The 24,103-nt window shown below is 49.3% G+C and overlaps 1 protein-coding gene across 2 annotated transcripts in view; it reads right to left on the reverse strand.

The window, feature by feature from the left end:
* The window catches only part of Rab11fip4 (RAB11 family interacting protein 4), a 101,180-nt gene extending 84,821 nt beyond the window's left edge, over positions 1 to 16,359 (reverse strand). Inside the window, exon 1 of one of the 2 annotated variants that reach the window (XM_051179825.1) lies at positions 16,063 to 16,359. In XM_051179825.1, coding sequence (XP_051035782.1) covers positions 16,063 to 16,221 — 159 coding nt within the window. In that variant the 5' untranslated portion in view covers positions 16,222 to 16,359. The remainder of the gene's footprint in view (positions 1 to 16,062) is intronic. The other variant, XM_051179823.1, reaches the window with a different exon arrangement.
* Positions 16,360 to 24,103: the final 7,744 nt, after the last annotated feature.

The raw sequence follows: 24,103 nt of genomic DNA on the forward strand, positions 1-24,103 counted from the left end.
GCTTCAGGATACTCCTCAGCCAGGGCCAGGAGTTCTGATTGGGCCAAACCTGCCAGGTGGGTTCCTATCTCTGGCCAGTGTTTGGTTTTAGGCAAATGCATGCTAACCCTCTGGTCAGTGAGAGAGGAAGGGAAGCCTGCAGGGGGCTCTGATGGTGAAGGGGTGAGGCAGTCATACAGAGAAGCTGCATCAAGGGCTACATGGGGAGGGGGAGTCAACGGAAGGAAGCTTCATCCTGCATGATGGCACTGAAGGAAGCTGCCCTGTGTCTGGCCCTTGCCTTCTCAAGACATATGCATATATACAAACATGTACACATATAAACAAACACGTTTTCTTAGCATTTGAACCATGTATGGGGTTTCTGTTCTCGAAGCTGAAGCTCTCCGATGAAGAGCTCCCTTTGGGCCGGGCACCTGCTGCATATACGCGAGGACCTGGGCTTGGATCCTAACAACTGTGTTGTAAAAAGCTGGGCATGACTTTCATGTGCACCGTTAGTGCTGTTTGGAGATGGAGTTGGGAGGATCACTGGGGCTCACTGGCGACCAGCCTAGCTCTAGGTTCAGGGAGGGACCCTGTCCCAAAGGCATAAGGAAGAGTAACAGAGTAGGGCACCTACCTGGCATCCTCCTCTGGTCCCTGTACATTTTTGTGTGCACCCCACCCTACCCCCCACCCCCACCCCAAGGACCTGCTGAATAAAAAGATGGGGACAGAAGGAAATTTCATGAGTTAAGGTGCTCAATGTGTTGCAAAGAGGGACCACAGATCACTGGGACATCTCTGGCTCAGGTCAGGTATCAAAAAAGGAGACCTGGCACCATGGCCCAGACCTGGCAATGTGGCCACTCTGTCCTGGCCTGTATAACCTCATCTCAAGCCTTTTCAAGACTCTGGAATGTCCAGGTGTCACCAGCAGCCCCTCAATTCATCTGAGCTGCTATAGTTAAAGGCCCTCTGGCCACCCACGAGGGCTTTGTTTAGTGTCTGAATAGTAATCAAAATGACAGACGTGTGGGTGGCCCCTGAGTGGTCTGCCCTCCTCTGTCCCTGCCTTCAGCAAACATTTCTTCAGCCCCAAAGGAGAATGACAAGCTCCCAGGGAAGGACAAATACCCTGCTGTACATTATGAGTATAATAAAAACAGCCTTAGATAGAGCATAAAATCATGTAGGTGACTGATCACACTCCCACATGTCTGGGCCGTATGTCACTCCTGGTCTCTGTGGCGAACAGAGCTGGGCTGGAATCTTCCCTCTCCCGTTCACCAGCTGTGTGAGCAAAGACACATGACTCACCCTCAGAACGACAGATCCCACCTCATTATATGCCGGATTTAGGAAGAAACATGCAGGCCCTAGAGAAGCAGCCCTGTGGTGCCGCATGCCGGATGGCCGGCCAGTCCTCCTGCTTCTTCACCAGAGTTTCCTGTCGGCTGAATTCACAGACGGAACTGGATCATCTTAAAACTCAAGCAGGGTGGCTGCAGCAGTAAAGCTGGTTAATTCTTTAAAAAGGGAAGACCCACAGTATTTAAGGGGTAAAGAAGAGAGAAGCCACCATACTGCAACCCCTAGGAAGAAGAGAAGGTTCCTGAACCCCAATGGCAGGAGCTCAGAGGAAGCAGAGCCCAGAGGGCTCGGGACTTCACATGCAGCCCGAGCAGGTGGCTGTGCTGGACCTAAAGGATGGACGTAGGAAACAGGGAACTATGGGAAATGCCAGGCTGTTGAGGGAGGACAGCATCCCCCCAAGACTGTACCCAACACACACCTCAGGAGGACAGCTTCTAAGCGGTCTCTGTGACCAAGCAACTTCCTACGAGACGAAGCTGGTGGTTTGGGACTCCCCAACATGGCTGCAGGGGACCAGGGCTGCCTCTTCACGGTTACCATTCTTTCTCTGTAGCAGGAGGCCCTGAAGTCAGCTGGGGAAGTTCCTTAGGGACTAGGAAAAGTTCAGCCCTGTTCATCCAAGAGCTCTGAGCAGATGCAAACCTTTTTCCAGCAGGTACTGTAGCAGCAAATGGGGCGAAAGGCCTCATACATAATTCAGGCCTTGATTCATAATTCAGATCTCCTCTCCCAAATCGGACATGTAGACTGGAGCAGGGAGGGTCAGAGCAAGAAGGTCTCAGGGACCAGAAAACAATAAGCTGCAGAGCACCTGCTAACATACTGGGGCACAAGCCTTAGACCTTCCAGGCCGGAGAGAGGCAAGCATTGAGATCTAGGCCCTCTGAAGGCACAGCCTTTTGCTACAAATCCAACTCAGATCTGCTCAGCCTGGCAGCCAGCAGGGAACCTCTGGACTCTGTATTTTCAAAGGTCCCCTGTAAATCCTAAGGAGCCCCCCCCCCAACACACACACACTCCAAGGGAACAGGGCAGAGCAGCTAGACCCTGCTGGCAGGGAGTGACAGGGCAGGCCTTCTCTGAGGGTAGTCTTTGAGTATACTCAAGTTTTCTGAGCTGACTCCTGGCAGTTAGGTGTGGAAAGGGGAACAGTCCCAGCAGCCACAGGAAACAGAGGGGCTGTGCCATCGACTCAGGGTACCCACCCACCCTCCCCAGGGCAGACTTCAACTCTCTGGGTATGTGATAACTCACTACCAGCCCCTCCCTCCACACCAAGTTCCCCAGAGTCATAATAATGTTAGTAATGGCACAATAATAACCGGTAACAGGAGCAGTTACTCTGAGCCCGCTACTTCTCAGAGCATCACCTGAATCAATCTAGATACACTCTACAAGCCTTTGGAGTAGTTTCTATTATTAGGCTCATTTTCACTGATGACAACACCGAGGACAAATTGTTACCAACTTGTTAGAAAGTGAAGCGAGAACTCACAAAAGCTCTGTCTCCATGTGATCCCACAGATCAATCTACCCTGCACTGCCATGCTGACTGGTAGCACCACCACCACCATCACTAACCTGGGTCATATGGCTGGCACAGCCCACCTGCTGAAACAATGCCATAGTGGCCCATACCCAAAGGCCTGAGTACATCCTGTGGTATTGCCTTTTCTACATGCGCCTAAGGCCACAGTGTACACAGAGACACTCCCAGCACGAGGCGTTTAGGACATGCCACTCCTGTCCTGTGCCAAGAGCTTTGCCCTCATTTTTTCACACACATGCACATTCCACACCTCCAGAGGGGAACCTCACCCCACAGACAAGGCTAAAGGACTGGAAGACACAGTCAGCAGGTTGGAAAGTTCAAAGTCTACTTGTGATCTCTCCCATCCCAGATGTCAAGCCCTGAACCCCAACACCTCCAGCCCCCACTCAAAAGCTTCACAGGTGTTTGGGGAAACAGAGGAAACTGCCTGGGAACCCCACATTTTCAGGACCGAATTGAGCAGGCTGTACTCTGGGCTGGACCTGGCCCTTCACCTAATTACTCACGCAGGTGTTCAACTAACTCTGGCCATGCCTTTGGCAATGCTGTGCTCATTCACAGAGAAAGGCCAAAGGAAAGCAATTCCCTGCTTAGGGAATGCTGGGCCTACAGAGCATCTGCAGGCTACCAGGCCTGGACCTCAGCATACCTGTGGTCTCTGCTCAGCGCCACCTGGTAGGTGAACCCCGACTTCATGTGTGGGAGCAGAAAAAGAACTCTTTCTTCCCTTTTTTTTCTTTTTCTTTTTTTTGAGACAAGGTTTTATGTAACTCATCCTGGTCTGGGATTGGATACATAGTCAAAGTCAGCCCTGAACTTCTGATCCTGCCACCTCCGCCAGCCAAGTCCTGGAAACACAGACACATGCCCCCACTCCAGGCTCAATAACTCTTTGTGTCAACTGAAAAAAGGTAATCATGGCAAAAACATTTGGTAGCTGTTGAGAAGTTATTTATCACAATAAGCTTTCTGCTCTGCAGCAAAACTGAAGGAGGTCAGGGCCGGAGAAGCCAGCTACCAACATGATACTTAATGGTGGTATGCTGCAGTCATCATCTCATTAAAAATCAAAAACAAAAACCGTGTCTGGGTGCATGAATGTAGATGTGGAAGTCAGAGGTCAACTCTCTTCTGCCACCTTGTACAACCTAGGGATCAAACTCGGCTTTGAGGCCTGCATGCAAGTGTCTCTACCTGCTGAGCCATCTCTCAGGCCCACCCCACTATTCATGTGATAAGAATAATAGACTCCTGACTCTACCCCCACTAACCCTCACACCTACTAGCTCTACCGACAGTTCAGACCATTGCAGAGGGCAGGGAGCTGCCTGGGCTCCACAGCTGTTCTGGATGCCCAAGGTCAACTCTGTACCCAAGGCCACCTAAGCCCAGCACCAGCCTGTCCATTTTTCTCCTCTGCATGTCTGTCCTGGTTGTCTTGTTTGATCTGCAGCCAAGACACCTGCTGCTTATTGCCAGCCCTCTTCCTTCTACTCCAGTCCCCAACCTCAGCAGGAACCATCACCTCCTGCCCAACGCTGCCTGCCATTTGGACAGCAGCCACCCAGCACCCTAGCCTAGCCTGCTCTTCTGACTCTGAATGGGGGGACGGGGGTCATGTGGCCAATATCCCAACATGCCTCTCTCCTTCCCACAAAGGACATGTCTCCCATGCTCATCCCATCTCACATCTCAGAAAGAAAGGCAATAATTACCTTTGAAGAGGACAAGTTTATCAATAAAATTCAAATAAATCAACTAGAAAATTATTAGAATAAATGAATTCACAGTAGTGGTGAAATAAGAGATAAAGCTGACAAAAAGAAATTATATTCCTATAAGCTGGTAACATATAAATAATAATAATAAATGTGTTGTGGAATATTTGTTTAATTAGGCAAAGATGTGTTACATTTGTTTATGCTGTATTTGTTTAATGATGTAAAGATGTGTTGCTTTGCCTGCCTAAGGCACCTGATTGGTCAATGGATAGGCTCTAGAGGGTTAGGCAGGGCTGGTGAGCAGAGAGAATAAGTAGGAGAGAAGAGAGAGAAGAGGAATGAGGGAGAAAGAGAGGAAGATTCCCAGGGCCAGCCAGCCAGGCAGCCACCAGCCAGTCTGATACAGACTGGGACATACAGAATGAAAGAAAGGTAAAAAGTCCCTAAGCAAAACATAGATGAAGAGAACAGATTAAAATAAGTTATATAATATAATAATAATAAGCTGGGCGTTGGTGGTGCATGCCTTTAATCCAAGCACTCAGGAGGCAGAGCACTCTGTGAGTTTGAGGCCAGGCTGGTCTACAGAGCTAGTTCCAGGACAGACTCCAAAACAATACAGAGAAGCCCTGTCTCAAAAAGCCAAAATAATAATAATAATAATAATAATAATAATAGTAAATTATAAGAGCTAGTGGTATGAGCCTAAGCTAAGGCTGAGCATTCATAACTAATAATAAGTTTCCATGTCATGATTTAGGAGCTGGTTGGTAGCCCAAAAGAAAGTCTGCTATGCTGGGCGGTAGTGATACATGCCTTTCATCCCAGCCAGAAGATCTCTGTGAGTTCAAAGCCAACCTGGTCTACAGAGTGTGTTCCAGGACAGCCAGGACTACACAGAGAAATACTGTCTAGAAAAACAAACAAATAAAGGAGGGGGGTGGGGACTGATGGGCTGACTATGTGATCCCTTTGGTAGAATGTTGCCTAGCATGCAGCACCTACACCGAATCTGTGGCACATGCCAGTAACTTGGGAGGCATAGAATGGAAGCCTGGAAATACAAAGTCACCCTTGGCTACAGTCTAAGGCCATGGGTTACATGAGACCCTGTCTCAAACAAAACAACAACAAAAAGCAAGGCAGTGATAGGCTAAGATGTGGGTCTGTGGTAAAGGCCATGGGTTCCATCCTTAGCACCATAAACAAACAAACAAATAAATAAATAACATCAAGATGTTACAAGTCTACACTGAAACAAAGAAAACCTTTGAGCATGGAGAAGAACAGTGACCTGGATTGCAGCCTATCAGAAAGGGAAGAATCCAAAGCTCCGGGTAGGGGTGGGGTGAGCCAGGAAACCTAGGAAGATGGGGTGGGGACAGCTTAGTGATAGACCAAGTTCTCAGCAATGCATGAATGCACACACACACACACACACACACACACACACACACACACAGAGCAGGAGTTAAAATAAAAATTTGGGGCTGAGGGAGTAGCTCAGCATCACTCACTGCACTTGCCTAGCAAGCTAAAGGCCCTGGGTTAAACCTTGATAGTGGAGAGTAGGGAAAGAATGGTTGGCAGTATGTATTTGGGGTCAGGGGCTCTGAGACACACACATCACAAGTCCAATGCTCTGGCTAGCAGCCAAGCACAGGGACAGTGGGCTCTGAGACACACACATCACAGTCTAATGCTCTGGCTAGCAGCCAAGCACAGGGACAGTGGTCAGAGCCAAAGGAGGCCCAGCCTAGTGGGAACAGACTGAGTCCTCCCTTAGGCCCTTAACTTAAGTTCAGGTCACACTGTCTTTGCACCCCCTGGGGGGTGTCAGCTGGGGAGAGCTGTGTTCTGGGACAAGGCTCACTGGGTTACACCAGCAAAAGGGATCCCTGTGTGAAAGGGGGTCAGAAAATGGTTCAGTTGGAGAACTGTGCTCTGCCATCCACAGCTAACAACTATGCACTGCATATGCCAAGAGTGGGTTTTCAATCTCACCGAATCGAAATGCTGAGAACTGAAGGAAGTAGGTTAGCTTGATTTGCTCATTCCACAATACATGTATGTACTGAAGCATCACACCATTCCCCATCAACATTTCTAAGTACAAATTGTCAATACAAATCACACACACAAGTTAAAAAAGCCACCAACCCCCCCCCCCAAAAAAAAATCACCCAGGTTTCTCCCCTAGACTTCTTGTTCCGTTAGGGAGCTAAGGAAAGAAATGTCCTGCTCCTCTGTGGATCCTGTAGCCACCGATGTGACACAGAGCAAGCACTAGAAAAGGCACGTGGAAAGGGAAACGGACACCTTATCCATCAAACCACAGCCGCGCTGCGCTGAGAGTAAGTCACGTGCGCTCTCACCGTGTGCCAGGCACAGTGTTATGGACCCAGCAGGCATTCCGGTCAGCAGCCCCACTGCAGCAAGGGGGCGGGAGAACAGTACTTTCTTGGAGCACCACAGTCGGGAGGTGCTTGCAGCCAGCGCCCCTCTCCCTCCTGAAGGTAGTGCCAATTAATTGGCCAGAGCGGAGAGCAGGTTGCTTACTGAGGAGTAAGCTCCGGGAAAGCGGAGGTGCCAGGAACCTTCTCTGGCCTGCTCAATCATTGGGTGAACCAGAACGGGGTGTGGCTACTGGCAGCCACACCCAAGCCTCAAGTCCTAAGACCCCTGAGCCTTCCTTCCCCAGGGGCCAGCTCCCAAAGGGCTCAGTCCTGCCTCCAACCTGGCCTGCCACATTAGCACCCCCCCCCCAAAGCCAGATGACCCCTCTGCTGAGGCTTCTTCCATCCTCCACCTCTGAGAGCCAAAGACCCCAGCTCTTGCAGACAGTAAGAAAGCAGCTTTGGAACCAGAAAGACCTGTGTTCACCATGGGTCCTGCCCAAGTCACTTCAACTCCCAGATCTTCTGGTTGCTGAAGGGTGAATGAAGAACACAAAGGCTGGGCCTATTCCTTATTACTCCTGTCCACAGAAACCAACAGGGAGGCTAGAAAAACTCTGTTCTTTGCACAAGGGAGACCGCAGTGGAAAGTACCATGCTGAAAGGGATGGGGGAGAGGGGGAGGCTGGGGAGATGGCTCAGCAGTTAAGAGCATGGCTGCTCTTTCAGAGGACCCAGGTTCAATCCCCAGCACCTACATGGCAGCTCACAACTGTCTGTAACTTCAAGATCTGGCACTGTCACACAGACATACACACAGGCCAAATTCCAATGCACATAAAATAAAAATAAATACATTTCAAAAAAGGAAGGGACAGGGGGGTTATCCTGGGACCCAGGACAACAGTGACACTTAGGTAGTCCAGGGCACTCACACTGGGGTGCAGTAAGGTTGTGTGTGCCTTCCAAACAACTCCTCAAAGAATGGCCTTGACGTCCAACTTATGAATCCTTTTGAAACATTCATTTTAAAAATTTAAGCTGGGCAGTAGTGGTGTGCTCTTTTAATTGCAGCATGCAGGAGACAGAGGCAGGTGGAGCTCTGAGTTTGCGGCCAGCATGGTCTACAGAGCAAGTTTTAGGATAGCCAGGGCTGTTACACAGAGAAACCCTGTCTCAAAAAACAAAAACCAAATCTGGGCTGGAGAGATAGCTCAGTAGTTAAGAGCACTGGTTGCTCTTCCAGAGGACCTGGGTTCAGTTCCCAGCATCTACACAGAAGTTTACAACAGTCTATAACTTCAGTTCCAGGCAATTCCATACCTTCTTCAGAACTCCTTGGGCATGAGGCAACCCCATGGAACACATATGAATGCAGGCAAGGCACCCATACACATGAAAAGCAATAAAAAGAGTTTACATGTATGAGTGTTTGCCTGCATGTATATAGGTGTATTGTGTGCATGTGTAGTGCTCAAGGAGGCCAGAAGAGGAGACTGGATCCCCAGGAACTGGAGTTATAGCTTGGTGTGAGCTGCCATGTGAGTGCTGGGAACCAAACACAAGTCTTCTATAAGAGCAATGATCACTAAGCCATCTCTTCAGCTCCATGAACTCTACCTTATAGAGGAGCAGACAGGTTCATCTGTCTGTCTGTCCTAACAAGCACCTTAGAAAGAATCCCAGCTGCAGCCCCTTTCACAATGACCCCAGCCCTACCACCAGTAACAGCCTGTGAGAGTGGGAAATTATAAAAATAGTTCATGCCAGCAAGGACAGCATGTGCCTGGATGCTGCTGTCCTTCTAAATGTAAGAACCAGACAGTCCTGCTTCGTCCCTCTGGTCACCATCTGCCCCTGTTCTGGCCTGAGTTCTCATTCTCCTTGCCCTTCCTGTGACTTTACTACACACAGCACTTGGCACCCCATGGAAATGCCAGTCCCATCCCCAAATCTGCACTTGGCCTGACGAACTCTGGTGATAAAGTCTGGATTGCTGGGTGGATGAATAGACAGGCAGATGGCTAGAGAAGGGTGGATGTGCTGGATATTTTATGTCAACACAACTAAAGCCATCTGAGAGGAAGGAACCTCAATTAAGAAAATGCCTCTGAGCTGCAGAGATGGCTCAGCAGTCTGTTCTCCCAAAGGAGGGTTCAATTCCCAACACCCATATGGCAACTCACAACTGTCTGTAACTCCAGTTCTAGGATCTGACACCCTCACACAGACACACATGCAGGCAGAACACCAATACACACAAGATAAAAAGGTACTAAAGAAAAAAGAAAAGGAATCCCTAAGATCAGGCTGTACAGAAGCCTGTAGGATATTTTCTTAATTAGTGATGGATGTGGGAAGGCATAGACCATTGTGGGTGGTGCCATCACTGGGATGGTGGGCCTGGGGCTTATAAGAAAGCAGGCTGAGCAGCCATGGGAAACAAGCCAATAAGCAAGGCCTCTGCATCAATTCCTGCCCTTTTTGAGTTCCTGTCATGACTTTCTTCAGTGATGAGCAGTGATATGGAAATATAAGCCAAAGAAACCATTTCCTCCCCCAAGATACTTTGGTCATGCTGTTTCACTGAAACAATAGAAACCCTAACTAAGACAGTGGGTACCATGCAATGAATGAGGAATGGATGAAGGTGAATGGATACAGGGAATGATGAGTAGGTAGATGGTGAAAAACTGACTGGATAAATGGATGCCCTAGTGAGTGTGTTGGTGGATAGGAGGAAGGATGAACAGATGAAATGCTAGGACACAGCCCCAGCTCTCTGTATGAAAGAGACCTCAGAAAGAGCCTTGCCCATACAGAATGGCCTGGCTTTGGAAGTGGGAAGGGCCCAACTCTCTGTAGGATTGTTTTAAAACAGTGGGTTTCAGCTTCCTAATGCTTCCAATTCCCCCAACCATAACATTATTTTTGTTGCTACTTCATAACTATAACAAGCTCTTCCTCCTTTCAGGTTTTGTTTTTGTGCAGGTGAGCCTTATAGCTGCCTTGTCTAGGTACTGACTTTAGCCTGGGACCCTCTTGGGGACAGTGCTCACAACAGGCCACATGAACTGGTTCTAAAGAAGGTTGTCAATCTTCTCTGAGTTTTGTGCCTTAAGCTATGAGCAGCATAGGGCATTGGTCCAAAGGTATTACGAGACATTCTTGAAGTGATATCATGGCTGTGGCTACATGGAGGCCTGGTATACAGATTTTGGGGGTTTGGTCTCTTCTGCTATCCTGTCCTTGAGAACACAGGAGCTGTGAGTAATGGCTCTTTAGCAGGATCTCTAAGGGTGTCACTTTTAAGCAGCCAGTCTCTCTCTCTGTCTATCTGTCTGTCTTATATTCTGGAACTCACTAGGTTCCAGATCAGGCTGGTCAACTCACGGGACCCACCTGCCCCTGCACCCTGCCCCACCCCAAGTTCTGAGATTAAAGGCCACCATGCCTGGGTGCCAGTTTCTTTTCTAGTCATGGCTCCAGTCCTATCAGGGCTTAGGTTCACAGCCCTGCTGTTTCCTAGCCCTGGCACATAGCAGGGACTCAAGAGGAAAAAGGAGTGAAAAAAGGCCTCGGGCTAGAAACATGCTGGGAGCAACGGTATGGGAGGCATCCTTATGATTGCTCTGTAGAGCTGGGCGTGGCCAGAAGCTTGTAACCCCAGCACTCAGGGGTGTAAGCAGGAGAATCAGGAGCTCAAGGTCATGCCCACCTACATAGTAAGGTGGAGGTTAATCTAGGTTAAATTAGACCCTGTCTCAAAAATAAAATAAAACAAAACACAACAACAACAAAACTCAACAGAATGAGTATTCTATAAAAATATGGAGTTACACATTCCACAGGACATGGGTGGGAATGCATACAGCATGTTGATCACAGGCCACAACTCCTTGTACTCTGCCTGGGCTCTACCCTGTTCTACTCTCAATCCCAGACAGCTATGCAGGTTCCAGGTTCCCTTCTCTACCCTCCCTGGTGGGACTGCTTGGAGTTGGAGGGAAGGAGCCCAGAGCAAAAGCTGTACCCCTCATTCCTTCCTACCACACCCCATATAAAAGACTGTGGAGCACTGGTGTTTCTGCCTGCAATGGGGCCTCGGTGCAGGGGTGTCAGGAGTACTGGAGTCCTCCAGGAACAGTCCCAATTCTGTTTCCTTCCCAGACAACTTGCTCAGCATAGCTCTTCCCTGGGCATTGGAGCTCTGGGGCATCAGACCTGGGAAGCCATGGGATTAGTCTGGCCCAGCCTTGATTTCAGTGCTACCTTCCTAGCAGGCTATGACCCCTCCCGCTGCCTCTTTCCACAGCCTCATCTTCTTTCTCCTCCTTTGCTTCTGGTTCTCTTCCCAGTGCAGGGGAGAGCTCCTGGGCCTAAGCACTGGGCTGGGCCTGAAAGTTGCCCTGCAACCGCCCCCCCATGCAATATGTGGTAAAGTTCCAACTCATACCAGGCACCCAGGGAGTTCATGGATGGCTCCTCACTTCAGGGTTCCCTACCCACTACACCTCTGAGGGTAGCTCCTGCTGCTTGGAAAGTCTGAAAAATCAACTCTCCTTCACTGCATCCTGCAGAGATCCTAGCTATTGGGGCGGGGCATGCCTAGCACCTGCCAAGCCCCTACACCTGAGTGCTTCCTCCTGACCTACAGCCCGTGTAGTACCATTGACAGAAGCCTCAGGGTGGCACCAAGATCTTAGGTTATCAAATCAGGGGACTATAGGAGACTAGTCTGGTCGACACACAGCATGATCGGTGAAGTCCATACTTCAGACCTCCTGTCTAGCTAGTGTCCTCTTCTTGTCCTAGGACCCCATCCAGGGTGCCTCATTACAGACACCACTCCCCTTGGCCATTCTAAGGAGCTCTAGTCAGTACCTGGTGCAGTGTCCTCGGGTGGTGCTGAGGGGCTGCCTGTTGTTTCTCTCACGACTATCTCTCCACCATAGTTGTGAGCTGGGTGAAGCACTACTCGGCCCTTCACAGTGAGGACTGGCATTGACTCTGGTGACACTCTGTGGTGGTATTTGTCAGGTTTCTCCACTGTCAAGTTGCCCTGTCCCCTTTTCCTACTGAACTCCTAAGAAGTCAAGGCATAGTTCATACCCAAGGGGTGGGGAGCCAAGCTATCCTTCTCCAATGAGGAATTATCTCACATGAATTAAATGTTTGTTATTTATTTCAAATATGGAACACTTCATGAATTTGAGTGTCATCCTTAGGGGTCATGCTAATCTCCAATTTTAGTTTAGTATATGTGCTGCTAAATTGGGCATTTTTTTTTTTTTTTTTTTTTTTTTTTTTTTGGAGCCAGGGTCTCATTAGCCCAGGCTGGCCTCAAACTCCCTATGTAAGTAAGGCTGGTCTTGAACTTTTTTCTCATGATGTTGTGTGGACACAAAGTTGCCACAGCACATATATGGTGTTCAGAGGACAACTTTCAGGAGTCACATCTCTTTCCTTCCTCCATGGGGCTGAACTCAGGCCACCAGGCTTTTGTGGCAAGCTTGTATCTACTGAGCCAACTTCCCAGCCCCAACCTGGCCTCCACCTCCCAAGTGCTGGAATTACAGGTGTGTGATGCCATGTCTGCCTTTAAATTTTTTTTTTTTGATTAATCTGTATGGGATTTGCTATGATATTTTTGTACATGTATGGAATGTATTTTGATCATTTTCATCCTCCATTGACTTCTCTTGCCCTCTTCCCAACCAACCACCTTTCCCCATTTCATGTCCTCCCCACCCCCATTTCCCTTCTTGGTGACTCGATGAATCCCATTAGGGTTGCTTACAGAACATGGGTAAGAGGTTCTATTTATGGGAGCATGGCCACCTAACCAGTGGCTACATCATTAAAGAAAATGACTGGGGGCTGGAGAGATGGCTCAGTGGTTAAGAGCACTGGCTGCTCTTCCAGAGGACCCAGCTTCAATTCCCAGCACGCACATGGCGGCTCACAGCGGTCTGTAACTCAGTTCAGGGGATTGGGCACCCATGACACATGTGCCAGCGAACATAAAATAGTTATTTTTTAATTTCTTAATTTTTGTAATAAAAAAGGAAGAAAATGGCTCTTTCTCCTCCCAGCAACCATTAACTGTCTATAGATCTTTAGGGACAGAAAATCCTCATGAGCCCCTCACCCATGGCTACTATTAACTCTCTATAAATGTTAATGGAGGGTTGGGGCCCTTGTGAGTTCCTCCCACCCCATAACTGGATTTTGATGGGCCCAATCCTATGAAGCCATATCCATTTTCTGTACTGTTTTGTTTTGTTTTTAATGTAGTTCTGAGAATCAGATCCAGGTTCACATATGCCAGGAAAGCATTCTACCACCTGAGTACACCCTCAGCCCCTGCATTTCTCCTGTAGGCGGGGGGGGGGGGTTTGCATTATTAGTTCCTCTATTTATTTATGCTCTTGTGGGTATTTATTTCATACTCTAAAACCTACTGTGTTTGATCCTGATCTCCCTAGTATGCCAGGGCAGTTAGTAAAATGTAGGCAGTGAACCTCATGTCTAACAAATATCAGCCATTGTCTCTGGAGCACCAACGGCTGGGTTATCAGTGTCACAGGCAGAAACAGTCTGAGCTCAGAGCACTTTGGGAAGCAACCCCATCTTTGAAGAGCAGTGCTCCGGTGTAGTTGAGAATTTGATGTGTAGTAAACAGTGTTTCTGCAGGCCTGGGAATGGAGGTAGAACAGCCCCACCGAGCCTCAGGCCCTGTCCGTGGTCCTGCCCTGCGTCCTCTCCCTCAGCCGGAGGCTTCCCATTCCCACCCAGAACTGCTGCAGGCAGCGGTGAGGACTGAGGACGAAGGAGCACACAAGAAAACAAGATGAAATTGAGTAGGAACTAGGGATGAGCCACAGGCTTCGACTGATGAAACTAATGAGAGACATGAGGCCTGACCCCTTTAACAAGTCAGGGTCCTGGTGGGGACTGTGCCAGAGTCACGTGGATGCGCAGTCCGAAAGAGAGGACATACTTAAAAACTAAAAATCAGAAGTGGACAGTTTGGGGCTAAACAGAGCAGTGTGATGGTAGTTTATGTAAGCTCAAATGTGAGGATCATTTGGGGGAGGGGCTAGGTTAGAATACATGGTGCAGTGTGATCTCATTTCCTGGAGAAAGCCACATGTAAGTAAGTACAGGGGCAGCTCATGAAGGAGGTGACCAGAGTGTCACCTCCTGGGGGACAGTATCTATTTTTGACTGTCCGAATTTGCAACCTGCTGTACTCCACAGAAACTCCTGCTATGATACAAGATTATTAGTAAGTAAAGGAATCACTGACCAGCTCCAGGGTGGAGGATCTCTGTCTCGGCAGAAGTTTTCAAACAGATCCCAGGAGGTTTTAGTAGCCAGAAACTTGGTGTGAGCAGAGAGTGTGTAGAACCACTGAAAAGGCACCTCCCCTCCCCTGTGTGTGTACCGACCAGGTCCAGCACTATTAGTGCTAGGAAAACAATTCATCAGTGACATCTGTGGAAACCTGTCCCCCACCCCTGCTGGGTGGGTGGGAAATGGCTTCAGGCTTCAGACAGGGGTGAAAGGGTAAGAAGGGATGGGGTGGAGGAGTGATGTTTCCAAATTGTTAAAGGCTACAGTGCAGAAGGGAACCCCAGGTGAGTCCCCATGATGGCAAAGTGACCAGAAGGTTTGTTTCTGAAGTGTAGAGGGAGGAGGATCTAAGGACAGGAGGTGTCTGTCCAGCCTGGAGATGTATTACAGGGCTTTGGCCTTCTGCCAGAGGTTGCAGTGAAGTCATCCCCATACACGAGGGTCTTTGATTCTGGAATTCTAGGTTCCAGCCAAAGCAAGGAGACTCCACACCAGCAACCTGCACTGTCCTGTGTTAGGGATGCTCAGGCTGTGGCCTCCTGTGTTAGGGGCTGCACACCCTGCTCAGGTGGGAGATGCTGGCTAAGAAGACAGACTCTGCTAATCTCTGTAGAAGAAAGGCTGAGGTAGCAGCAGCAGATGCCCCAACCAAAGCAGAGAAGAGGTAGAGAATGAGCTTCATAAGGGAACAACAGGAGTAAGCTTCCTGGGATGGGGGACCAAAGTCCTTACATCCACACCTGCCTCCTTCCTCCACCTCCCGCTCTCGGGGATTCCCAGGTTCTGGCCAGCTACCTAGAAAGGGATTATTATTACCTCCCACTTGTCAGGTGACAAGAAGGCATCAGCCGGACTGGTCATAGCCCAGGTCCTCCCATGTTCTAAAATGCCATCCCGACCTGTTCTGTAACAGAATGCCACTCAGTACACATTTGGGACTAAGGTTCCAAGCTTTCCACATAGGGTCTGAGATCTCACGTGGCCTTGGAAACCCAAATCTCAGTCAGGGCTTCTGAATCCAGAAGATGCCAACCACTGCAGGGCTGCGTGAACACAGTGCCCTGTCCTCTCAGACACGGACACTAGCCCCTGTGTGGATGGCAAGAGGACACTAGCCCAATGGGCAGTTATTCCTCACACACTGGCAGTTCTGATCCTGCCATTCCAGACCGGCTAACAGCCCCCACAGTTCTGCTCTGTGCCACCCATGCGGCCCTACATCAACACCAGAGACTCAGCTAACCACTCCCAGCTTGGTCCTGGCTGGCCCCCTGCAGCCAGTACAGCCCGCTGCCTGTCAGGCCTGCCCATCTAGCTTGAGTGGGAGGTCCCTAGGAACTGGGCCAGAACCCAGGGTGGCCCCAAGCAGATATCTCTATTCTAGGTTGGGTAGGTGCAGCTAAGGACCAGAGACTGCAGATCAGCCCTGCTTGTCCCTGTCGCCCTTAGGCCTGGTGCTGTGCATATACACCCCTGAGACTTGATAGGTGTGGGAGGGGGATGTCTAGAAGCTAGATTTGAGAGCTCCTCTCATTGGGGATGGCCTGGAGGGAAATGCAGGTGGACAGGCCGGCTACCGCGGGTGTGTCATGTGAAACACAGGCCGGGAGGGAGTGTGACAGCACAGGGTCCCTGCGGTTCCTCCAGCCTGGGGACGCGCGCGAGAGCTCCTTACCTCCTCTCCCTGGCCGAAGCGCAGGCCGAGAGCGGCGACGCGCTCCACACGCAGAAAGCCGTCCGGGTCGCGGCCACACACCTCGAACACTTCGCGCAGGCGGCGCACGGAGCGCAGCAGAGCCGCGGGGGCGCCCGCCCAGCCCGCGCCGCCCGCCATCCGCGCCGCCCGCAGCTAGCCCGAGCCCCGCGCCGCCGCCATCGCGCTCGCACCGCCCGGGTCTGCGGCGCGCAGCCTCCGCCCGCGGCGGCCGCTCGTGTCAGCCGCTCGTGTCTGCCGCGCGCCGCGGGCCCGCGTGGGGGCGGGGCGGGGCTGCAGACAAAAGGACCCGAGCCGCCCCAGGCTCCGCCCCTTCTAGACCTGATCGGGGGGCGGGGGCGGAGGACCGGCCCCTGCGCTGCCAGTGCACCCCGTGACAAGCCGGTGCACACGTCCTTTGTCAGTTCTGGGTGTTGCAGGTGTTCCTACCTGAGTGAGTTTGATTGCTACATTCGCTTCCTCAGAAGCTGAGACGCTGCGGAGAGGCCGCGCGGCTTGTTGAGGGCTAGGGAGGGGCGCAGTGAGGAGGTGCGGGGGAGCGGGGGGGGGCATGGAAGAGTGGCGGGTGAAGGGGACCAAAAGTAGGTGAGAGGAAGAATGAAGCCATTGGGCTTGGTGTCCTCAGGGCTCAGGAGCCCGGAGCTCCTCCTGTCCGCTTGCATTTTCTGGCAGCTCCTCGGGCCCTAATCTCGGAGCCCAGGGCAGGACTCCATCCTGAGTGTGGTGACACAGCCTGTTTCTTGCCTCCGGGTGAAGTTCAGCTGAGGTTCATCCGGCCCAGCGGAGCCCAGGCGCAGCCTGCTGTCCACCTAGCACCTTGCTCAGCCTTACCAGGGTGGTTGTTCCTCTACTCAGGCACAGACATTGCCTGAGCACACTTCCAGACAGAGCAGCTTTCTTCCTCTGGGAAACCTGGTCTTTCTCCCTCACCAAAGTTCTGAACCCTCCTTCCAAACCCACTCGTATTTCCGAAACTCTTCTAGAAGGAGCATGTCCCTCACCATGGTCTTAGTCACCTCATGTCCCTGATCGCGGGCCATGTGTGAGCTCAGAGCAGATGGTCAGCCCAGAGCAATCCAGTGTCTGGACAGGGAAGAGTAGGGGACTTGGACCCAGTTCTGCACAAGGTTTGCGGGCCGCCCTGATCTGAGCCTGTTGCCCTCTCATCTTCAGGCGACTCTTGGGTATGGATGTCCTGTGTAGGGACTGCTGAGTCTGCCCTAGAGTCCTGACTGCAGGGGTCATCAAGGCTGGTCCCATTTGATACTCTTACTCTTCCAGAGCTCAGATCTCCCTAGGAAAAAAGCCACGAGGGTTTGAGGGTCAGGATACAACTGTATTCATGATGTCAGCTATTGGAGAGGGCAGGTATATTGTTCTGGGAAGTGCTTTTTTTTTTTTTTTTTTTTTATTTTTTCTTTTTTCTGGTAACTGGATGCTTCTCTGTGAGGTACTAATACATGAATGAATGAATGAATGAGTTAATGAAATGAATGAAAAACGAAAGGCAGGTGGTAGCTGGGGTTTGCCCCTTAGTGGGAGCAGCAAGAATGTCTCTCATAGCTCACCCTGTCAATATAACCCCTGGAAGCGAGACCTGGAAAACAAGAGACCTTACTCACCTCAACTGGCTTAGGTGGGGCCTCAGATCAATCCAGGAGAACAAATCCAAAGCTCATGACCACATTCAAGTTCTCCACAAAGACAAATTCCAAAGCCTCCCTTACCAGATCCTGGGACAGTTCTGAGCTCTGTAGTACAGGCTTGCTCCAAATGCACAATCTTCCTGTCACTTCTCCAGTGCAGAGATTAAAGGCCTTTGCCACCATACCTGACTCCTGCCTCACCATAACCACTGGACGCTCCCTAGCTCTTGCCTCCAGGCCTGGGAGCCTCTTCCATTTCCTGTGGCAAATTCCCTTCCAGATTCTGTGGAGCGGGCATCTCCCATAGGAAGGCTTGTCCTTGATGCACCACCACACTCCTTTGCAATCTCATGAAGCATCAAAGGCAAGCTCATCGACACAAGAGGACAGTCGTGACCATGGGTAGAACCAGGCACTCTTCAGCCGTAGCTCAGGAAGCCAGTGGCCACCCAAAAAAAAAAAAAAAAAAAAAAAAAAAAAAAGTTGAAGATATCAGGGAAAAAAATCTCCCAAGAGCCTCTACAGGGACACAGCCCTGTCAACCCATGCATTTGACTTCCAGAAAAGAGAACACATTTCTGTTTTTGTTTTTTGTTTTTTTCTTTTGGTTTTTTTTTTGTTTGTTTGTTTTGTTTTTTAAGCCACCAAGCTTTATGGAGTTTGTGGTAGCCCAACAGCCGCAGCGACTAATAACAGCTCTTGATGTGAGTTGTTGGTGCTAAGTCATATCAGCAGCTGAGCTGAGCAAAGGCCTGGTGCTCTTTTAGCCCACCATTCATATCTGGAAAGCAGGGACTATAGTTTCTACTTCACAGAGGTCTGGTAGGTATGTAAGGAGAGCTTGTGTGCATTGTCTTGCCCAGGGCCTGGCACACAGTGACCCACCCATGTGTCAGTATAGACAGGCTCAGAGCCAGTCTACAGGGAATGTATTGCTGAGATAGGGTCTTGTGTAGCCTGAGTTGGACTCCAGCCTCCTATGTAGTCATTGATGATTTTGAATTTCTGATCTTCCTGTCTTCACCTCTCAAGTGATAGGATTGAGGGCCTGTGGCCATCTCGTGTTGCCGATGATGCAACTCTGAGCCCCTTGCATATTCTCCACCAACTAAGCTTTATCCCAGCCCCAAAGGAGTGCATTTCTTCTGTCGTCAGTCCACAGGTTTTAACTTCCCTATCCAGGCTGCCCAGAAATGGAGCAGGACTCACAGGTTGCAGATATTTCTCAAACCATGAATAATTATCACTTTGGAGAGGAGGAGGTGGTAAAATTATTCCTTCATCACCTGCCTCAGGCGTGGAGTGTAGAGCGCTCACACACTTCCAGTCACACAGCAGGTCCTGGGGGGTGTGATGGGGCCCTGCCTGGCCTGGACTACACTGGGAGGCACAGAGTCTGAGGCCTCATCCTTCCTTGTCTGCAGGAGCTTGGGTGAGGAAAGGTGCCCACCCAGAACCTTTCCAACTCCCAGAAGCAGGAAGCTGAGGGCTGGAGTTCCTTCTAGGATTCTTTTATTATTTAAAAAAAATTAAAGATTTATTTATTTATTACGTATACAGCGTTCTGCCTCCAAGTATGCCTGTAGGTCAGAAGAAGGCACCAGATCTCATTACAGAGGGTTGAGAGCTACCATGTGGTTGCTGGGAATTGAACTCAGGATCACTGGAAGAGCAGCCAGTGCTCCCCATTAATTATTATTATCATCACTGTTATTATTACTTATTTGAGACTGGTTCTCACTATGTAGCCCTGGCTGGCCAGGAACTGCATCTGCTCCTGGAGCGAAGGGGTTAAAGGCATGTGCTACCACATTCTTCCCTTTGAAGAGTAAACATCAAAACCTCCCAGATCCTGCTCCACTGGGCTCCACATCCTGCTACCAGCTGTAGAAAGGGCCCCTGAAGGTGGTTCATGGGCAGGGCAATAGCATTTACCCTTCAGGGTTTCCAAAGCAGATATACCCTCTCACCCGGCCCTGCCGCCTCCCACTCCCTTGCAGGCTGCACAGGCCTGCATTTTCTAGTTTCTCCTTCTCTGTTGCTCCTTCTGTTTAACAGTCCCCACCCCCCAGCCCTCAGCCTGGGCTGAAGCCAGAAGCCCCTTTTGGTGCAGGGCTCCTTCCTGGTGTGCACACACAGGCTCTGCTTTGCTGAGCAGTTACAGTATACCAGGGTCATGTGGTGCAGATCCCACCTTCTACATGGAGTTCATCAGTAGACCACAGATGCTACAGCTGCTCTTCTCAATGGATGGTCCTCCCTTCTCCATCCTCGGTCACCTCATCCAAAAAGCTCTCCTGAGCTCTGCTGGCACAGGGCTTCACTTGGCCCTTGCTTCACAAGTGTTTCCATGGCTAGTGGTGAGGCCCTCCCCACTCCCCATCCATTCCCCTTGTTCTGGCCAGGTCACCAGCCCCCTTCTCAGCACTGAAGGAATTGTTTCAAGTTCAGAGAAACAGTTGCAGGAAAAAAAAAAAAAAAAAAAAAAAAAAAGTCAAAGACACAGGCAGTGCCCTCAGAGAGATGAGGGAGAATGGGAAGGCAGCAGGTGGCTAGAAGCCCAAAACACTGAGGATGGTGCCTGAGCTCAGAAGCATAAAGCCTGTCCTCTGTGTTTGTGCACATGTGTGTATTCAGGCCCCTTAGCAGCCATGAGAGTTGCCTCACCTGGCTGATGTGTGGAGAGCCCGAGCCGTGAGCAGAGGTCCTGGAGAGGGGAGGGAAGGGTTGTAGTGACTGCTGTCCTCCCTCCTCTTAATGTCAATCCTGCAAATATTCCCCCAAAAGAAGAGGAACAAACCCAGCCCCCTGGAATCTAAAGTAGTTAAATTCACACTGAGTATTCCTGTGTGAGCATGTACACATACATGCATGTGGTGCATGCATCATTCATTCCTAAGGAGAAACCGTGGTTTCTTGTTAAATTTACTTATTTATGTGCAAGTATATATGCTTGGGCAAGAGTATGCCACATGCCTACAGAAGCCTAAGGAGTTCAGAAGAGGATGCAGAGCCACACACGGGCCATTGTGAGCTGCCAGTGTGGGTACAAGGAACCTACGTGAAGTCCCCTGAAAGAGCACAAGTGTCTTAACCAGCTCCCCCCAACTTGTTTTTTGAGACAGGGTCTCTCACTGGGACCTAGTACAATAGGCCATGGTAGCTGCCCAGTGAGCTCTGGAACCCTCCTGTCTCTGCCTTCCTGGCTCAGGAATTACAAGTGTGCACCACCATACTCATTAAAAACCTTACCTTCTGACAAAAGGAAAAAGAAACATCAGGACACAGTGGCTCACCCACAGACCAACTCCATTATCATGACTGTCTTACGCTTATGATTAAAAACAGCCTAATTATTGTTGTTTTTAATTTAAAAACTTAAAGTTAGCATATAAAGCAATGGGTTTCATTTTCATACATACGTGTCACTGACTTCAATTTTAAGCTGTAATACTTTCTGTAAAAACAGGCAAATATTTAAAAGAAACAAAACTTACCCATCATTACTGTTGGCTACATTCCCCTTCCTCCTAGTCTTCAATGAAATCAACTATACATAAGCACATTTTTTTATCTACACAACTGAGGACTAACCCTTATACAACTTAAATACTCTTGATTCTTTTGCAAGTATTCCTTCTCAAATAAAATGTTATTGATGCTAAGTACTGTATGATGACAGAATCCACATGCCTCTTAGTAAACAGGAAGCATGTACTATCTAGTTTTATGTCTATTTCACACATAAGATCCTGCTGTGGGGCATTTTCTTAATTAGTGATTGATAGGAAAGGGCCCAGTCCATTGTGGGTGACATCATCCTTAGGTCCTGGGTTCTGTAAGAAAACAGTCTGATTGAACTCTGTGAGTTCAAGGCCAGCCTGGTCTACAGAGCGAGTTCCAGGACAGCCAGGGCTCCTGGAACTGTAGTCCTGGAACTCCCTTTCTACAGTCCTAGAGATCAACAGCCCTACAAGCCCTACAAGCAAGTTCTCTACGCTGACCCACACTCTCAGGATGTGTCCATTTTCAAAGGTCCCATAATGGAAATGGTTAGCTTCTGGAAACAGTTAAATCAGCAGTTCTCAACCTGTGGGTTGTGACCCCTTTGAGGGGCACAGAATGACGATTTCACAGGGACCACCTAAGACCATCAGAAAACACAGATGTTCACATTACAATTTACAACAGTAGCAAAATTAGTTATGAAGCAGCAACAAAATAGACATGATTTGGCCACCACAACTTGAGGGACTGTATTACAAGGTCTCAGCATTAGGGAGGTCGAAAACCACCGGGTTAGATGAATGTAGAAAACCTAATATTTTGGTTGTCTTGGGGTGTTCTACTATCAAAGTCACAGTCCCCTCTTTCTTATATCTCTGCATTCTATTCCTAGAGTGACTCTAAAGCAGTGATAGATATCTTTAAGGCTGGTGACACAGAAAGACGGCACCCAGTGCACATGCCAGCCTACGTATCACCATGGGGTTCATCACTGCTAATTCATACGTCTGCTAATTAGACAGATGAAGCAGCGTCCAAGCCAAGTGCTGTTGCTCACGCTTGTAGTCCTAGTCCAGGAATTCATATAGCAAACAAGACCCCATCTCAAGAAAATAAAAATGTATCCCACTGTTTGAGCGTGCTGGTTGTCTTAGTTGGGGTTACTACCACTGTGATGAAACACACTAACTGAAACTAACTTGGGAAGGTTTTATTTGGTTTACACTTTCACATATTGTATGTAGTACCTCTGATGGGAGAAGTCATTCTGTAAATATGTTTCTCATACTGGTTAATGAATAAAGCACTGTTGGCCAATAGGAAAGGGAGATAGGAGGGACTCGGAGACAAGGAGGAAAGAGGATGTAGGAAGTAAGGAGTCAAGATGGAAAGTCTGGAGAGAGCAGGACGTCAGCCGGCTCTCCAGTAAGATGAAAGCACTTGGAAATACATAGATCAACAGAAATGGGTTAATACTTAAGACAGAGCTAGCTGATAAGAAACTAGTACCTGGGCAACAGCATTATATCAAATACAGAGTCTCTGTGCGTTATTTGGGGCTGGCACGGTGGTGGGACAAGACCAGCGGCAGAAAAACCTACTCCTTACATACCTCCCTTCACTGAAGGAAGTCAGGGCAGGAACTCAAGCAGGACAGGATCCTGGACACAGGAGCTGATTGATGCAGAGGCCATGGAGGGGTGCTGCTTACCAAAACCCAAAACCACCAGCCCAAGGATGGCATCCCCCACAATGGGCTGGCCCCCTTTCCTATCAATCACTAAACTGGAAAAATTGTGGATTCTGTTGGGCTGGCTGGCCCACAAGCTTGGGGGAATCCATCTATTTCCATCCCCTAATGCTGGGGTTTCAGCTATGTGCAGCCACACTCAGCTTTTTATGTGGGGACTGGGGATTCAAACTTGGGTCTTCATGCTTGAAGAAAGCAAGCACTCTGACCCGTTTGTCATCTCCCAGGAACAAAAACTGGATGTGGAGGGGCACACCTTTAATCTCAGGAAGGTGAGGCAGGTGGATCTCCATGAGTTTGAGGCCAGCCTGGTTTACAGTGAGTTCCAGTCAGATTGATACAGTGACACCTTGGAGTGTTTGTGTGTTTTCCTTTTTTTATGTACTTGTGGCTAGTGGACACTATTGCCCAGGGCACTTGCGGTACAATCTTATTTCTACAGGGTGGATTGGGGCAGTGCAGCCCCAGCCTTTGTGCTGGTTGATCAGGTACCTTGAGGCCTGACAAAAAAGTGGTTGAGCAGAGCCCCCTGCTGGCTGATGACGGATACACAGCAGAGTAGAAAATGGGTTTTGAAACTGACAAAAATTTGTGTGTACAAGCACATGCAAGAATCAGAGTATAAAGTGGACCTGTTCTAATTCAATGACAACAGTAAGTTTTGTTTTGACTTTTTCAGTGCTAGAAATTGAACCCAGGAACTGGCACATGTCTGTTGAGTGCCCTGCCACTACTAGTTTTAAAAAATTCCTTAATGTGTATATACTCATTGTGTAAATATTTCATTATGACATTTTTTTTCAAGTACCATGCATTCCCACCACATTCACCCAGCGTTACCATTTCCAGTATGCTTCCATGCTACTGGTTTAAAGCATTTTAAAATCTCATACTTAAAGAGTTTCCCTGTAAGTACACGCTTAGTGCCTTTCGCTCAGCTGTGCTTTCTTGCTTATCGCTAAGGTTTCTGGGGTGTGAGGCTAAGGGATATTTTAGGGGTGGGGATCCAGGCTCTGATCACAATGGAGGACAGTGAGGAACTGCTCTCTTGATGGAATCTTTTCATTTTTCTTTTTTGAGACAAAGTCTGACTCCGTAG

Source organism: Phodopus roborovskii, unplaced genomic scaffold (genome assembly GCF_943737965.1).
Source record: "Phodopus roborovskii unplaced genomic scaffold, PHOROB, whole genome shotgun sequence".
NCBI lineage: Eukaryota > Metazoa > Chordata > Mammalia > Rodentia > Cricetidae > Phodopus > Phodopus roborovskii.